At 35.8% G+C, this 19948-nt stretch overlaps 1 protein-coding gene across 1 annotated transcript in view; it reads right to left on the bottom strand.

Annotated features, from left to right (window-relative positions):
* Window positions 1-19566, bottom strand: part of NT5C2 (5'-nucleotidase, cytosolic II) — a 77301-nt gene extending 57735 nt beyond the window's left edge. Inside the window, exon 1 of the mRNA XM_082854455.1 lies at window positions 19419-19566. Within this exon, the coding sequence (XP_082710581.1) occupies window positions 19419-19519 (101 nt within the window). The 5' untranslated portion in view covers window positions 19520-19566. The remainder of the gene's footprint in view (window positions 1-19418) is intronic.
* Window positions 19567-19948: the final 382 nt, after the last annotated feature.

The raw sequence follows: 19948 nt of genomic DNA, 5'->3' as shown, positions 1-19948 counted from the left end.
CAAGTGTGTGCTAACGTCTAAGAACACTGATACGGCAAATAAATCCATCTATTGATGATTCAAATTAAAAATAAAATATATATACCTTAAAAAAATACTAGTTGAATTTAAATTTCAACTTTAAAAAACTTTATCTTTAAATAGTATCTAAATATGTTACCATAAAGGTTTCTATTAGTTACTAAAATGTTTAAATAGTCACCAAGTAACTAAAAGCACTACTAAATACTATAAATTCAAACTAAAATTATTCTCAGTGTATTTAGAAAAACAGTATGGTGTAATGGAAACAGAATGAGCACCAGAGCAACTAGGTTTGAATTCAGCTTTCTGGCTGAATAAGTTAATTAACCTAAGCCTGAGATTTTTCATCTATAGAAGACAGATAACATCTGGTAGGGTTGTTGTCTGTCATTGGTAAGCACTCAAAGAACTATTGTAACTTGGGGGGTTGGGGTACAGGGAAAGCAACTCGACTGTCAAGCATTATCTCACCAAAATATCCCTTGAGAAATACATTTTAAAAATCCAATTCTCAAATTATACATGAATAAGAACTTTCACTATCCTCAAACCAAATTCCACAAATACAAGAATACAAACTGAATATGGAAAAATGATCTAATCCCTGAGAGTGCCAAATTCCCATGGCTTCCCTGTATTTCCAGCTTGTGGCATCACAGCTCAGTGTGGTGGAAATAAATGTAATTACTATTTTAAGACTTTACTACTTGTAAAGAGAAAGGAAAACAAAAATCTCACTTGAACGGAGGGTATGCACACTTATATGAGCTTCCTGTGCAAAAGAGACTGCACTGCCTAGCTATTTCAAACTCATATATTTAAGAAATATTTACTAAATATCTACGTGCCAGTGCCTGGTACCAGTAATACAGAAACAAACATGACAGTCCTTGATTTTAAGGAGTTCCAAGTCTAATGGAGGAGACCCACTCAAAATCTGTGAAAAAGTCGTGTGTAACTGTAGTATCAGAGATATGCACAACAGAGAGGTGCATCTATATTCTCCTCAGTCTTAACTGAAAGACAGGATGCCCAACTTGTTGCTGTTAAACTGACACTGTGCTAAGCACTTTATATATTATCTCATTTAATCTTCAAATAACTCTATGAGGTAGAAATTATTCCAATTTCATAGATGACAAAACAAAGTTTACAGCAGTTAAATACTGTGATTCTAAAGAAATTAAACAAAATAATCCAAAATGTTAACCCAAGGCCCAGGTTCCTAACCACCACACTAAAAAGATTAGCAGGTGTTAATCAGACTAAGAGGAAAAGAGGGGTGGAGATCATTCCAACAGAAGAGAAACTATGAATGAAAAGCAGAGTGACACAGACATTATGATGTGTGGAAAACACCTAGATTCAATTCAGAGTTGATGGAATACAGAGTTTGAGGAAGGGAGCTGCTCAAGATGAAAGTGCAAAGGAAAGGATTAGTCCTCACAGGGCCTTCAATGCTGTATTAATGGGCTTAGAATTTATCCCATAGCATGCTGGATGTGATGCCACTAAAGGTCTTAAGCAGAGTGATAAACAGGATTAACAAAACAGATCTGAAGAGGACAAGGCTAAAGGCAGGGAGACCTAATGGGGGTTACTTTTGTAAACCACAACAGTGATGACCAGAGCCTGTACTAGCACCATCAGGAATGAAAAGAACAGGCCAGAATCTAGAAAGATTAGGAGGCTGTATTAAAGTGCACACGTGTGCATGTGTGTTTAAATGTATTGAAAGGGGACTAGTAGAATGATCTCCAAACTACTGACAGTGTTCATCTGTGACAAAGAGGTGAAAGGGTAAATGAAGGGGAATGTTCATATTTTACTCTACATATTTCTGTATTTCTGAATATTGCACAGTAAGAATTTATTTGTGTATTACCTAAATAATTTCAAACACTTTAAAAAAATAAATAAGAGATTAAAATTTGGGATTGATGATTGTATTACTCTCCATTTCTTGGATCTATGGTAGTTACATTCAGAGATGGTTTGTCTTCCTAATGGGAAGAGTAACAATTACAATTCTCTTTTAAAAAGCTTTGAAAAGGAAGTGGTTGGAAATAGAGCCAGGAAACTTCAGGTGTTTTTGATTCTTAAACCAAGTTATTAAGATTTAAATGTTTAATATATAACTGGAAATACAAAAAGTAACAGAGCATATTTGAAAAAAGATTCCAAAATGAAATTCTGAAGAAACTAAAAAATAATAAAAACTAAAATTAAAAATGTGATGAATACAAAAAATCTACAAACAATAAATGCTGGAGAGGGTGTGGAGAAAAGGGAACCCTCTTGCACTGTTGGTGGGAATGTAAATTGATACAGCCACTATGGAGAACAGTATGGAGGTTCCTTAAAAAGTTAAAAATAGAACTACCATATGACCCAGCAACCCCACTACTGGGCATATACCCTGAGAAAACCATAATTCAAAAAGAGTCAGGTAGGGCTTCCCTGGTGGCACAGTGGTTGAGAGTCCGCCTGCCGATTCAGAGGACACGGGTTCGTGCCCTGGTCTGGGAAGATCCCACATGCCGCGGAGCGGCTGGGCCCGTGAGCCATGGCCGCTGAGCCTGCGCGTCCGGAGCCTGTGCTCCGCAACGGGAGAGGCCACAACAGTGAGAGGCCCGCGTACCCTGGTCCGGGAAGATCCCACATGCTGCGGAACAACTAAGCCCATGCACTGCAACTACTGAGCCTGTGCACCTAGAGCCTGTGCTCCCAACAAGACAAGCCACCACAATGAGAAGCCAGCGCACTGCAACGAAGAGTAACCCCCACTTGGCGGCAACCAGAGAAAGCCCGCACACAGCAACGAAGACCCAATGCAGCCAAAAATAAAAATAAATCAAATAAATTTTAAAAATTAAAATTAAAAAAATAAAATAAAACAGGTAGCTAGTGGGAAGCAGCCGCATAGCACAGAAAGATCAGCTCGGTGCGTTGTGACCACCTAGAGGGGTGGGATAGGGAGGGAGGGAGGGAGATGCAAGAGGGAGGGGATATGGGGATACATGTATGCGTATAGCTGATTCACTTTGTTATACAGCAGAAACTAACACAACAATGTAAAGCAATTATACTCCAATGAAGATGTTAAAAAAAACTGTGATGAACAGATTCAGGTCAGACCCAACCAAAAAGAGAATTAGTGAACTGGAAGGTAGGTCAGGAAAAACCTTCCAGAATGTAACATGGAGAGAAAAAAGGATGGAAAATACGAAAGAAAGGATATGAGAAGAGAGGAACACAGTGCCAAAGTCTAACATATGCTTATTAGAGTTCAGTAGGAGAGGAGAAAGAGAATAGAGCAAGTACAAAAACGAAAAGATAATGGCTGAGAATTTATAAACCACTTAAACACAAGCATAGAATCAAAAACTCCAATGACTCCCAAGCATAATAAATAAAAAGAAATCCAAAGTTTATTACCTACCAATTTTGGGAGGAATATTAGTGAGAATGACATTTCTGATAGGCCTTTTGCATACTTTTGACTTTTGAGAGCATGTTACTATTATATATAATAATATAGTTGACCCTTGAAAAAGGAGGGTGTTCGGGCACCAAACCCCACAGAGTCGAAAATCCACATATAACTCTGCAGTCAGCCCTCTATTTCCTTGGTTCTGCAAACTAGGAATAGAGAGGGACCTCAAATGAGGGATAGAAAAGAACTTCCTCACATGGAAACAACCTAAATGCCCATCAACAGCTGAATGGATAAAGAAGATGTAGTATGTATATACAATGGAATATTACTCAGCTATAAAAAGGTATGAAATTGGGTCATTTGTAGAGATGTGGATGGACCTAGAGACGGTCATACATTGTGAAGTAAGTCAGAAAGAGAAAAATATCATATATTAATGCATATATGTGGAATCTGAAAAAATTGGTATAGACGATCTTATTTACAAAGCAGAAACAGAGAACAAACATATGGATACCAAGGAGGGAGAGGGGGTGGGATGAACTGGGAGATTGGGATTGACATATATACCCTACTGATACTATGTATAAAATAGATAACTAATGAGAACCTACTGTATAGCACAGGGAACTCTACTCAGCACTCTGGTGACCTAAATGGGAAGGAAATCCAAAAAAGGGGGGATATGTGTATATGTATAGCTGACTCACTTTGCTGTACAGAAGAAACTAACACAACATTGTAAAGCAACTATACTCCAATAAAAATTTTAAAAAGTAAAGAACAGAACTTCCTCAACCTAATAAAGGGCAGCTATGAAAACCCTGCAGCTACCATCAAACTTAATCATTAAAGACTGCAACCTTGGGACTTCCCTGGTGGCACAGTGGTTAAGAATCCACCTGCCAATGCAGGGGACACAGGTTCAATCCCTGGTTCGGGAAGATCCCACATGCCGCGGAGCAACTAAGCCCATGCACCTCAACTACTGAGCCTGTGCTCTAGAGTCCGTGAGCCACAACTACTGAGCCCACGTGCCAGAACTACTGAGCCTGTGCTCTAGAGGCCGTGAGCCACAACTACTGAGCCTGCGTGTTGCAACTAATGAAGCCCGCAGGCCTACAGCCCGTGCTCCACAACAAGAGAAGGCACCACAACGAGAAGCCCGTGCACTGCAACGAAGAGTAGCCCCCGCTCGCTGCAATTAGATAAAGGCCACGCGCAGCAACAAAGACACAACGCAGCCAAAAAAAAAAAAAAGACTGCAACCTTTCTTCCCAAGATGAGGCAAAAGAAAAGGATGTCCACTCTCATGAGTTTTATTTAGCACGGTACTGGACATTCTAGTCAAGGCAATCAGGCAAGAAAAGGGGTTTCCAAACTAGAGAAGAAGAAGTAAAACTATCCTTATTTGCAGATGACATGATCTTATATATAGAAATCCCTAAAGAATACACACACACACACACACAATTAGAGCTAATAAATCTGGCAAAGTTGCAGGATATAAGATCAATATGCAAAAACCAGTTGTATTTCCATAAACTAGCAATGTACAATCCAAAAATAAAATTAAGAAAACAATTCCATTTACTATAGCACCAAAAATCATAGACTAATTAGAAATGAACTGAACAAAAGTAGTGTTAAGACTTATATACTGATAACTACAAAAACTGTTGAAAGTGATTAAAGAAGGTCTAAACAAATGTAAAGACATCCCATGTACATCAATCGGAACACTTGATATTGTTGAGATGATGATACTCCTCAAACTGATATATAGAGTCAATGCACTCCCTATCGAAATCCCAGTTGGCTTTTTCACAGAAATTGACAAGCTGATCCTAAAATTCTTATGTACATAGAAGGTCCCCAGAATAGTCAAAACAATTTTGAAAAGGAAGGAAAAACTAACTGTAGGACTTACATCACAATTTCAAAACTTAATACAAAACTGTAGCAATTAAGACTGTGTAGTACTGACATGAGGACAAATAGACCAATGGAATACAATGGGGAGGCCAGAAAGAAACATATATCTCTGGCTAACTGATTTCTGACAAGAGTACCAGATAATTTAATGTGGAAACAATACTCTTTCAGCAGAGCTAAGATAACTGGATATTCACATGCAAAAGAATGAATTTAAACCCCTATCTTGCACCATATACAAAAATTAACTCAAAGTGTATCCAAAACCTAAATATAAAACATAAAACTATAAAACTCTTAAAGGAAAATATAGGTGTAAATCTTTGTGACCGTAGGTTAAGCAATGATTTCTTAAACATGATGACAAAAGCACAAGCAACAAAAACCATAGATAAATTGGACTTCATCAGTATTAAAAAACATTTGTCCTTCAAATGACATAACCAAGAAGGTGAAAAGACAACCCACAGAATGGGAGAAAATGTCTGAAAATCATATACCAGACAAAGGTTTAGTATCTAGAAAACATGAAGAACTTATACAACTCAATAATAATAAAAAAAATCAATTAAGAAATGGGCAAAGGATCTGAAGAGATATTTCTCGAAAGAAGATATACAAATGGCCAATAAGAGCATAAAAAGATGCTCAACATCATTAATCATAAGGGAAATGCACATCAAAATCACAATGAGATACCACCACACACACACTAGGATGGCTATAGTAATTTTTAAAACCCACTAACAATAACAAGTGTTATTTTGAAGGGTGTAGAGAAATTGGAAGCCACAAACATTGCTGAAGGGAATGAAACAGATGCATTTGCACTGGAAAACAGTTTGATAATGTTTCAGTAAGTTAAAGTTACCATATGACCCAGCAAATTCTACTGCTAGATATATAATCCCCAACACTGAAAACATGTCCACACAAAATGTATACACAAATGTTTGAAGGAGCACTACTCATACCAGTCAAAATGTGGAAACAATCCAAATATTAAGCAACAGATGAACAGATAAACAAAATGTGGTATATTCAGACAATGTAATATTATTCAGCCATTAAAGGAATTAAGTATTGGTTCATGCTACAATACGGATGAACCCTGAAAACATTAAGTGAAAGAGATAGAAAGAAAAAAAGCCACATATTTTATGATTCAATTTATATGAAATGTCCAGAATAGACAATTCCATAGAGACAGAAAGTAGATCAGTGGCTGTCAGGGATTGAGGAGAGAAGGGAATGGGGAGTAACTAATAATGAGTGTGGGGTTTCTTTTTGGAGTGAAGAAAATGTTCTGGAATTAGATAGTGGTGATGGTTACATAACTCTCAATATACTAAACCCCACTGAATTGTATATTCAATAGTGTTCCTTTTTCCGAGTTATATTTCATTGTGTGGATGTACTGCATTTTATTTATGCATTCATCCACTAAAGGATATTTGGGTTGTCCCTTGTTTGAGGCAATTATAGACTGATATACTATAAACATTATTCATGTACAGTTTTTTGTGTGAGCATAAAGTTTTCCTTTACCCAGGGCAAGTATCTAGGAGTAAGATCTCTGGGTCATTGGCTAAGGGTCTCTAACTTTACAAGAAATTACCAAACTGTTTGGCAGAGTAGCTACAGCAATGTATCAGAGCTCCAATTGCTCCACATCCTTGACAGCACTTGCTATCTCCAGTATTTTTTATTTCAGCCACTGTAATAGGCATATACAATGTGGTTTTAATTTGTATTCCCTAATGGCTAGTGATGTTACAAATATGCGTGTATGCCATCCATATATCCTCTGTAAGTGACATGTCAGTCTTTTGCCCATTTCTTCATTGGGTTGTTTTCATATTATTGAATTTTAAAAGTTCTTCATTTATTCTGAATACAAGTTCTTCATCAGATATGTGATTTACAAATATTTTCTCAGTCTGTAGCTAAAAACTGAAAAAAGCCCAAAGGTCCATTAACAGAAAATGAATAAACAAACTGTGGTATAATGATACAATGGAATGCCAGATAGTAATAAAAAGAACAAATTACTGATATACACAAAAACATGGATGAATCTGTCAGACATTACACTGAATAAAAGAAGCCATATCCAAAAGAATCCTTGAGGGAGTTCCCTGGTGGCCGAGTGGTTAGGATTAGAGGCTGTCACTGCCATGGCCCAGGTTCAATCCCTGGTCAGGGAACTGAGATCCCTCAGGCTGCCGGGCGCAGCAAAGCAAAGCAACATACACACACACACACACACACACACACACACACACACACACACACACACACACACACACACACACACACACACACACACACACACACACACACACACACACACAATCCTTGAAGGTGAAATACACTATCTAAATATGATTAACATTTCCTCAGCCTGAGTTTCTTACTGCAGGATTTCATTAAATCAAAGATCTGCTATCATTTATTCTTTCTCTTCCTTGATGCCACCACCACCGCTACTTCCTGTTTCATTTTACTCTTAGGTATACTGCTTTGGGAAGAAGCACAGAGGGAACGGTAGCAGAGAAACAAATTGAGCATGTTTTAGGATCCAGCATCTTCTTTTGAACAATAAAGTTTAGAGAATTTGTATTCCATAAGTAGTATCACTGATCATTATAAAGCGTACTTGTATCTAGAACAGACAAAACCTATGATGTAAGAAAAGGTATGTCACTGAGAGAATTTTTTAAATTCAACTTTTTATGTTGAGATAATTGTAGATTCACATGCAGTAGTAAGAAATAATACAGAGAGATTCCCTACACTCTTCACCCAGTTTCCCCTCAGTGGGAACATCTTGCATAAACATAGTACAATATCACAATATCACAACCAGGAAACTGACCTTGACACAATCCACCGACCAGATTTCACCAGTTTTACATGCACTCATTTGTGTGTGTGTAGACTCATGTAATCACCACTCGAGTCAAGATACAAAATAGTTCCATCACAAGGATTCCTTGTACAACTTTTTATAGCTACACCCACCTCCCACCACCCAAGCCAATCCCTAACCCCTGGCAACCACTACTCTTTTCCCAATCTCCATAATTTTGTCATTTCAAGAATGTTAGAGACATGGAATCATACAGTAAGTAACCTTTTGAGATTTGCCTTATTAACTCAGCATAGTTTACCTGACCTGTATTAAAGTTGTGTGTATCAATAGTTAATTCGTTTTTATTGCTGAAGAGTATTCCATCGATCAAATGTTTTGGGTCAAAATAAATAAAAATTTTAAATCTTACCAATTCCTGAATCCCCATTTGTCATTCCTTAGGAATATGAAACTCTAACCAAAGCATTAGAATGATACACTAACAAAAAAATTTAGTACAGTTCTGATACTCTAGTTCACTTTTTTTTTAAAACATTCTTTTTTAAAAAAATTTATTTATTTTATTTATTTATTTTTGGCTGCGCTTGGTCTTCATTGCTGCGCACGGGCTTTCTCTAGTTGTGGCGAGTGGGGGCTACTCTTCGCTGCGGTGTGTGGGCTTCTCATTACCGTGGCTTCTCTTGTTGCGGAGCACGGGCTCTCGGCACGTGGGCTTCAGTAGTTGTGGCACGCGGACTCTAGAGCGCAGGCTCAGCAGCTGTGGCACATGGGCTTAGCTGCTCCGCAGCCTGTGGGATCTTCCCGGACCAAGGCTTGAACCCGTGTCCCCTGCATTGGCAGGCGGATTCTTAACCACTGTGCCACCAGGGAAGCCCCTCACTCTTATTCTGACAAGATGTATGTACATTATTTAAGGATGGCTCCTTGGCATTCCTGAGGACCTGTATTTCCATGTGATTTTCAATTTATAATATGGCTACTGAAATGTTAACAATTTATCCATTTGAATATTTGAAACCATACTGAAATGGCAGGTTAATTCGGCTTGATTGATGACACAACTAAAAAGCTGAATGACATTCATGTGATATCGATAAGTGGTTGACAAAAAAATTAAAATTTATCAACCTGTAATCTTTGCATAAAACCTGATACCTACTTTTAATTTGAGGTTAAAAAAAAAATTTCTACTTCTACTAATGTGCCAAGCTATAGGTACTAAAAAGTAATTTTATATAGGCATGCAAATTCCTTTTTATTACTTAAACATATATAATAAACTTATTTTGATTGGAGAATTATTATTCAACAGATTTAAATAAATACTGGTATGAAGGCCAAAATTTCAATTTAAAAAAATAATTTCAGATAAATATATAAAGAACTTTAAAGACAAAGTAACTGCAGTGTCTTTCAAAATAAGGCAAGGGAGGGTGGGATGAATTGGGAGATTGGGATTGACATATATACACTACTATGTATAAAATAGATAACTAATGAGAACCTACTGTACAGCACAGGGAACTCTGTGGTGACCTAAATGGGAAGGAAATCCGAAAAAGAGGCGATATACGTATACATATAGCTGATTCACTTTGTTGCTGTACAGTAGAAACTAACACAACATTGTAAAGCAACTATACTCCAATAAAAATTAATTTAAAAAAATTAAAATAAAAAAAATAAGGCAAAAGACTGGATAACCAAAAATTCACAAGCCCAATTACTTACCAAATTTCAGTTCAACATGATAAAAACCACTGATAAATTCATAAACTGTGTTCATAAAGAAAGAGCAAATTCACTTACAAAAATTCTTTCGTACTGTAATCATCGAAACTTTAAAAGGATAAAACCAAATACCTGACTTCAGCATCCTGGACACTGTCAACAGGGAGAGCAAACGAAAATTCTAATTGTTCCATTCCTGGATATGGTAGATACAAACTGTGATCTGTACTCATCACTATCAGATTTTAAACAGGATACTATTTAAGAGGTAAGTGTCTAACCTGCCTCCTTCAAGCGACGGTAACATATGAGCAGTTCAGCCTGTCTCTGAACATACACCAAAATATATTCCAAAGAAGGGTTTGGCCTGATGATTAGCTCCAGCCTAGAAGACTCAACAATCATAATAAGGAAATGGAAGAAGAACAAGTCATACATTCTGAAGGCCAGTTTCTTGATAGTGACACATGACCATTATTTCCATATTGAAACTTGGAAGACCAATATTAAGCAAGAAAAAAAGCTAGAAGTTAGATATTTATTTACTTAATTAAAAATATTTAGCTTCTTCTAAAAGGGAATTCTAAAGCATCACATACAATGTACAGTTACGATAAATGATCATCACAGCCTGCCTAATTTAACCAATGATAAATTAGCAACCCCAATAAATGTCTTTAATAAAAAGCCCTGAAATAGAACATTCTACAAATTGACTTAACTAGAAAACTAAAACAAATTTCTTTTAAATGCTTTCTATTTAAAAATTTTAATTAACAAAAGCAAACACTTGCAAGAGTTCAAGAACCTAATTTTTTATATTAAAAGGAAATTCTGCAATATGCTACAGCATGGATGAACCTTGAAGACATCATGCTAAGTGAAACAAGCCAGTCACAAGAAGACCAATACTGTACGATTCCATTTATATGAGGTACTTAGGGTAGCCAAAATCATCAAGACAGAAAGATAATGGTGATTAGTTGCCAGGGACTGGAGTGAGAGGAGAATGGAAAGTTATTGCTCAGTAGGTGTAAGGTTTCAATTTTACAAAATGAAAAGAGTTGTGGGGATGGACAGTGGTGATAACTACATAACAATGTGAATGTATTTAATACCACTGAACTGTATACTTAAAAACAGTTAAGATGGCAAATTTTATGGTATGTGTACTTTATTAAAATTCTATTTTAGTAAAAAAAAAAAGGGGGGGGAAATAGGGGAAAAAATAGAAAAAGGGGGGGGGAAGTTTTAAATGACTTAAGAATTCAAACCCTTCAAGATGCTTTTTCTATTCTTTCTATTGTTTCAGATTCCACTCTACTATATGAAGAATGTAGGGTACAGAGCCTGTCCAGAATCTTCCAGGAAGTATCATTCTAAATGAGTCAGAAGTGCTCTCAGGTTGTGAAATATTAAATACAATTAGGACACTTGATGTTTCCTAGATGATCTCTCTTCATTGCATAATTCTAGCCCTTGTTTCCACTGATAAATACATTACATCACAACCAAATGTATACTTCATGAATATAAAGACTGAGCAAATAATTGAACAGAAAGTATAAAACACCTCTATATTTTATCTCTTCCAAATGCATGTTTTATGTGTTTTATTTATACATACACACATAAACACTCTGTTTTATATTTTAATTCCCACGCACATCTAGCAACACGTCTCACACGCTGCAGGGGATCATTGGTACCCACTGATTGATTCTGAGTCTTCATATCTTAATGGGAACCTGAAATGTTTTTACTCTTTCAGGGTTTAAGAAAAAACAGCAGCCTAACATCTAGAAATGATACATAGCCAGCAGATGTTTCTGCTTAATAGGGTTAAATCAATTTGTTATGGAATACTTTGTTTCCTTCATATAAACACATTCACCAGAGAACTGCCAAGAAGGTGAAATCACAACCTGCTGGGCCAGTGACTGGGAGTTTATTCAGTAAATGCTCAGCTTGTTTTCACTTGTGGATCAGTTGATTAAAGACTCTTATATGCAGTGTGTAACATAAACTCCCAAGTAAGCAATTATTAATTAGCAATTATTAAGTTCAAAGCAACGAACATTTATTGAGCATAGAATTTTTAAAGCTAGAAGAAGACTTAAAGATCTTCCTCTTTAATCTCATCATCTTATAGCTAAAGAAACCACCACCCAGGGAGGCTAACTGGTCTCCCCAGGATCACAACAAAACCTGAACCCAGCTCTTCCAACTCTGACTCCAACTGTTTACTTCTTTTCCATTGCTTAGAACAAATTTCAGAGACAGCATTATAAGCTTATATTTTGTCATCTTCACTATGTTCCTAGGTCCAATGTATCATAAATATACAATGTATCTGATTCCTAGACATTTACATTTTTAAAGTAGATCACTTGTGTACATTTCTTTTTGATCTTGATTATTAAAATTATGTACAAATATTCAATGTAAGTGTTTTGGTTCCTTGAAGTATACTACTAATATAAATATGGCTTATTTTTCTTTCTGGTAGATTTGTACCACCAAGTGATCAAAATAGAAAACTTATGGGGACCTAAAACAAGGTAAATGGGTACTGCCTACAGTGGGATGGACTGGAGATTCCACCTTGCCAAGACAGAGATTTCCTGTCAGCTCCTGTGCTTAATTTAGGTCATACTGAGCTAAGGACTATGTAAAATATAAATATGCATTAAATGAAACTGACAAGAAAGGACAGTTTATATTGCATGAAGCTGTTGTTCAACAAATACTGGATGGTAAGAGAACATAAAACCCCTCTGACCAAACCGAACCAAGAATGTAGAAGAAATGGGTGTTCCCAATGAACATAACAAGCAAACAGAAAAAGCAGAATACAAGACTTGGAATTTTGAAAAGGCAGTACCCATGTTTTAAACTCAGAGTACAAAAATCAGCACATTTTGTGAGATTCAGGATTCATCCTTTGCATACTTCTAAGAATGTGACACCAGCTGGCAGGCAGGTGTGTTTTTCACCTAAAAGTGATAAAAGTTTGTGTATATCATAAATTAAATGATTTGAATACAAACCTTTTTGCTTTTGGAAGTCAGTTTTTAATTTTTCATCTTGAACTCTCTCCTGATATGTTTCCAAAATTTTATTCTTTAGTACAAGTAGTATTTACAACGTTTGTTTTTACATTAACTTTTTTCTTAATGTAAACATTAATGAATTGGAAAAAATGCTACCTAGTGACCTACCATCAGGGAAATATAACCAACCTACTTTAAAAACCAACTACTGATGTAATAATTAACTTTCAAAATATTCAATATCAAGTAACTATTTTCTTCAAAATATTAATGCTTACTGAAGCACTAAAATGTTACCTAATTCTGACCTAGCTTTCCTACACAGAGAAGAATGGAATCGGAATTATTTTTTTGTCTGCGTACAAGAACTTATCTGTATAAACTAGTTTAACCATTCCAGAACAGATGAGTAATGATGAGTTGTTGTAGACTTCCTGGAGTTCCTATGCAACGTTTCTGCACTACCAGTACACCAGCATTTCCACTTTTCCTGGCTTTCCCAGGACAGAGGCAGAGACAGTTCTACTAGGGCCCAGATCTTTCTATCCTACAGGTATAAACTTCTAATTTCTGTCTAAAACCAAATGATTCCTAACTGCACTATCTACTTCCAAGTATCTCAGCCACTTAAGATTCAGGTAGCCATTAAGATTTAGAAGCAGCCATTTAACTGAATCTATTAAAACTGGCAAATGAATTGAAAATACTTACTTTTTAAACTTTTAAAGGAAAAATGATTTAGAGAAAATATTAAAGCCTTAAATCAATATAAGAAAACACTGCTAAGACCCAGAATTATCCACATTCAATCTAATACAGTAATCATCAGGCACAATTCTAAAACTATTTAAAAACTATAATCAGTTCACGGCAAATGGAATTTAAAAACTGCATTATTGAGAGGACAGACAGCAGAAGCAAGAAGAACTACGATCTTTCAGCCTGTGGAACAAACACCACGTTCACAGAAAGACAGACAAGATGAAAAGGCAGAGGGCTATGTACCAGATGAAGGAACAAGATAAAACCCCAGAAATACAACTAAATGAAGTGGAGATAGGCAACTTTCCAGAAAAAGAATTCAGAATAATGATAGTGAAGATGATCCAGGACCTCGGAAAAAGAATGGAAGCAAAGATGGAGAAGATGCAAGAAATGTTTAACAAAGACCTAGAAGAATTAAAGAACAAACAGAAATGAAAAATACAATAACTGAAATGAAAAATACACTAGAAGGAATCAATAGCAGAATAACTGAGGCAGAAGAACGGATAAGTGACCTCGAAGACAGAATGGTGGAATTCACTGCTGCAGAACAGACTAAAGAAAAAAGAATGAAAAAAAATGAAGACAGCCTAAGAGACCCCGGGACAACATTAAACGCAACAACATTTGCATTATAGGGGTCCCAGAAGGAGAAGAGAGAGAGAGAAAGGACTGGAGAAAATATTTGAAGAGATTATAGTTGAAAACTTCCCTAACATGAAAAAAGGAAATAGCCACCCAAGTCCAGGAAGTGCAGAGAGTCCCATACAGGATAAACCCAAGGAGAAACATGCCGAGACACAGAGTAAGCAAACTGGAAAAAATTAAAGACAAAGAAAAATTATTGAAAGCAGCAAGGGAAAAACCACAAATAACATACAAGGGAACTCCCATAAGGTTAACAGCTGATTTCTCAGCAGAAACTCTACAAGCCAGAAGAGAATGGCATGACACATTTAAAGTCATGAAAGGGAAGAAGCTACAACCAAGATTACTCTACCCTTCAAAGATCTCATTCAGATTCAATGGAGAAATCAAAAGCTTTACAGACAAGAAAAAGCTAAGAGAATTCAGCACCACCAAACCAGCTCTACAACAAATGCTAAAGGAACTTCTCTAAGTAGGAAACACAAGAGAAGAAAAGGACCTACAAAAACAAACCCAAAACAATTAAGAAAATGTTAACAGGAACATACATATTGATAATTACCTTAAATGTGAATGGATTAAATGCTCCAACCAAAAGACACAGGCTCGCTAAATGGATACAAAAACAAGACCCATACATATGCTGTCTACAAGAGACCCACTTCAGACCTAGGGACACATACAGACTGAAAGTGAGGGGATGGAAAATGATATACCATGCAAATGTAAGTCAAAAGAAAGCTGCAGTAGCAATACTCATATCAGATAAAATATACTTTAAAATAAAGAATGTTACAATAGACAAGGAAGGACACTACATAATGATCAAGGGATCAATCCAAGAAGAAGATATAACAATTATAAATATATATGCACCCAACATAGGAACATAAGGCGACTGCTAACAGCTACAAAGGAGGAAATCGACAGTAACACAATAATACTGGAGGACTTTAACACCTCATTTACACCAATGGACAGATCATCCAAACAGAAAATTAATAAGGAAACACAAGCTTTAAATGACACAATAGACCAGGTAGATTGAATTGATATTTATAGGACATTCCATCCAAAAACAGCAGATTACACTTTCTTCTCAAGTGAGCATGGAACATTCTCCAGGATACATCACATCTTGGGTCACAAATCAAGCCTCAGTAAATTTAAGAAAATTGATATCATATCAAGCACTTTTCTGACCACAACACTATGAGATTAGAAATCAATTACAGGGGGAAAAAACGTAAAAAACACAAACACATGGAGGCTAAACAATACGTTACTAAATAACCAAGAGATCACTGAAGAAATCAAAGAGGAAATCAAAAAATACCTAGAGACAAATGACAATGAAAACATGATGATCCAAAACCTATGGGATGCAGCAAAAGCACTTCTAAGAGGGAAGTTTATAGTTATACAAGCCTACCTCAAGAAACAAGAAAAATCTCAAATAAACAATCTAACCTTACATCTAAAGGAACTAGAGAACGAAGAACAAAAAAACCCCAAAGTTAGCAGAAGGAAAGAAATCATAAAGACCAGAGCAGAAATAAATGAAATAGAAACAAAGAAAACAATAACAAAGATCAATAAAACTAAAAGCTAGTTCTTTGAGAAGATAAACAAAATTGATAAACCATTAGCCAGACTCATCAAGAAAAAGAGGGAGAGGACTCAAATCAATAAAATTAGAAATGAAAAAGGAGAAGTTACAACAGACACCGAAGAAATACAAAGCATCCTAAGAGACTACTACAAGCAACTCTATGCCAATAAAATGGACAACCTAGAAGAAATGGACAAATTCTTAGAAAGGTATAACCTTCCAAGACTGAACCAGGAAGAAATAGAAAATATGAACAGACCAATCACAAGTAATGAAATTGAAACTGTGATTAAAAATCTTCCAACAAACAGAAGTCCAGGACCAGATGGCTTCACAGGTGAATTCTATCAAACACTTAGAGAAGAGCTAACACCCATCCTTCTCAAACTCTTCCAAAAATTGTGGAGGAAGGAACACTCCGAAACTCATTCTATGAGGCCACCATCACCCTGATACCAGAACCAGACAAAGATACTACAGAAAAAGAAAATTACACACCAATATCACTGATGAATATACATGCAAAAATCCTCAACAAAATACTAGCGAACAGAATCCAACAACACACTAAAAGGATCATACACCATGATCAAGTGGGATTATCCCAGGGATGCAAGGATTCTTCAATATATGCAAATCAATCAATGTGATACACCATATTAACAAACTGAAGAATAAAAACCATACGATCATCTCAACAGGTGCAGAAAAAGCTTTTGACAAAATTCAACACCATTTATGATAAAAACTCTCCAGAAAGTGGGCATAGAGGGAACCTACCTCAACATAATAAAGGCCATATATAACAAACCCACAGCAAACATCATTCTCCATGGTGAAAAACTGAAAGCATTTCCTCTAAGATCAGGAACAAGACAAGGATGTCCACTCTCGCCACTATTATTCAACATAGTTTTGGAAGTCCTAGCCACGGCGATCAGAGAAGAAAAAGAAATAAAAGGAATACAAACTGGAAAAGAAGTAAAACTGTCACTGCGTGCAGATGACATGATACTATACATAGAGAATCCTAAATGCCACCAGAAAACTACTAGAGCTAATCAATGAATTTGGTAAAGTTGCAGGATACAAAATTAATGCACAGAAAGCTCTTGCATTCCTATACACTAATGATGAAAAATCTGAAAGAGAAATTAAGGAAACACTCCCATTTACCATTGCAACCAAAAGAATACAATACCTAGGAATAAACCTACCTAAGGAGACAAAAGACCTGTATGCAGAAAACTATAAGACACTGATGAAAGAAATTAAAGATGATACCAACAGATGGAGAGATATACCATGTTCTTGGATTGGAAGAATGAATATTGTGAAAATTACTATACTACCCAAAGCAATCTACAGATTCAATGTAATCCCTATCAAATTACCAATGGCATTTTTTACAGAACTATAACAAAAAATCTTAAAATTTGTATGTAGACACAAAAGACCCCAAATAGCCAAAGCAGTCTTGAGGGAAAAACATGAATCTGGAGGAATCAGACTCCCTGACTTCAGACTACACTACAAAGCCACAGTAATCAAGACAATATGGTCCTAGCACAAAAGCAGAAATATAGATCAATGGAACAGGATAGAAAGCCCAGAGATAAACCCATGCACCTATGGTCAACTAGTCTATGACAAAGGAGGCCAGGATATACAATGGAGAAAAGACAGTCTCTTCAATACGTGGTGCTGGGAGAACTGGACAGCTACATGTAAAAGAATGAAGTTAGAATACTCCCTAACACCATACACAAAAATAAACTCAAAATGGATTAGAGACCTAAATATAAGACCGGACACTATAAAACTCTTAGAGGAAAACATAGGAAGAACACCCTTTGACATAAATCACAATAAGATCTTTTATGATCCACCTCCTAGAGTAATGAAAATAAAAATAAACAAATGGGACCTAATGAAACTTAAAAGCTTTAGCACAACAAAAGAAACTACAAACAAGACAAAAAGACAACCCTCAGAATGGGAGAAAATATTTGCAAACGAATCAATGGACAAAAGATTAATCTCTAAAATATATAAACAGCTCATGCAGCTCAATATTAAAAAAACAAACAACCCAATCCAAAAATGGGCACAAGACCTGAACATTTTCCAGAGAAGACATACAGATGGTCAAGAAGCACATGAAAAGCTACTCAACATCACTAATTATTAGAGAAATGCAAATCAAAACTACAATGAGGTATCACCTCACACCAGTTAGAATAAGCACTATCAGAAAATCTACAAACAACAAATGCTAGAGAGGGTGTGGAGAAAAGGGAACCCTCTTGCACTGTTGGTGCGAATGTAAATTGATACAGCCACTATGGAGAACAGTATGGAGGTTCCTTAAAAAACTAAAAATAGAATTACCATATGACCCAGCAATCCCACTACTGGGCATATACCATGAGAAAACCATAATCCAAAAAGACACATGTACCCCAATGTTCACTGCAGCACTATTTACAATAGCCAGGACATGGAAGCAACCTAAATGCCCATCGAAAGATGAATGGATAAAGAAGACGTGGTACATATATACAATGGAACATTACTCAGCCATAAAAAGGAACAAAACTGTGTCATTTGTAGAGACGTGGATGGATCTAGAGTCTGTCATACAGAGTGAATTAAGTCAGAAAGAGAAAAACAAATATCGTATATTAACGCATATATGTGGAACCTAGAAAAATGGTACAGATCAACCGGTCTGCAGGGCAGAAACTGAGACACAGATGTAGAGAACAAATGTATGGACACCAAGGGGGGAAAGTGGAGGGGGGTGTGTGATGAATTGGGAGATAGGGATTGACATATACACACTAATATGTATAAAATGGATAACTCATAAGAACCTGCTGTATAAAAAAAAAAATGAAATTCAAAAATTAAAAAAAAAAGATAGTGCCTGTTTCCCCATATCTATACTAATACCTAACCTTTTGAATCTTTGACATTGTGATAAATTAAAAATATATCTCATTTTAAAACAAAAAAAACAGAAAAAAACAAACTGCATTATTAATAACTAAGGCACAATTTTCTAGCAGCTGAAGACTTTCTGCTCTTAAGGACTTGTTTTAGTAGATATAAGAAGCAGTAAGAATTTTTTTTTAAAAAGCACCAACAGTGTGGTTGTAAAATTCTGGCAATAAAATTCTGGACTTTGGACTGGGTTTGAACCATGAACCAGCTATGTGATCTAGGGTAAATTGCCTAACCACTCTGCACATTAATTTCATCATCTGTAAAATGAAGATATTATACGCCCACTTTATAGAGCTGTTTTGAGGATTAAATAGACAAAATACTTACCGATGATAAGCTTCTCGTCGATACTTTTTCAGGAAATGTTTATCCATGTTAGCAGGCATATCTGCTGCATTTTGTAACCGATCACTCCAGGAAGTTGTCATTTTATTTTATTTGTATGCTCTCAATTCTAGAAAAGAAAATCAGTAATTTAGTAGATTAACATCTGTATATTGAAATCAGATTTTTTTTTAAATTAGTAAAACTCTATCTTGCAAATTGTCTGATATAACTATTTAAATATATTGAATATGGAAATATACTGAAAAATTAAACTAACACTTCTAAACTATGTAAATTTAGGAAAATAATTTCATATAGTAATTTCTATCCAGAAAGATCATATATAACACTTTCAAATAATTAAGCATGATTGCCAGTAATAATTTACTTTAATCCTAGATTCTAGAAAAGGGGCTGAGACCACAGACATGTGAAAATATATAATTTTCAGTTAATGTATGTTCAAAATATGTAAAGTAAGCAACTTTTAAATTCTCATAAACATACTAAACTCAATCAATGGTAGTACA

The sequence above is a fragment of the Leucopleurus acutus genome, assembly GCF_964270905.1.
Source record: "Leucopleurus acutus genome assembly, chromosome: 14".
NCBI lineage: Eukaryota > Metazoa > Chordata > Mammalia > Artiodactyla > Delphinidae > Leucopleurus > Leucopleurus acutus.
This window is presented reverse-complemented; position numbering and strand designations above follow the sequence as displayed.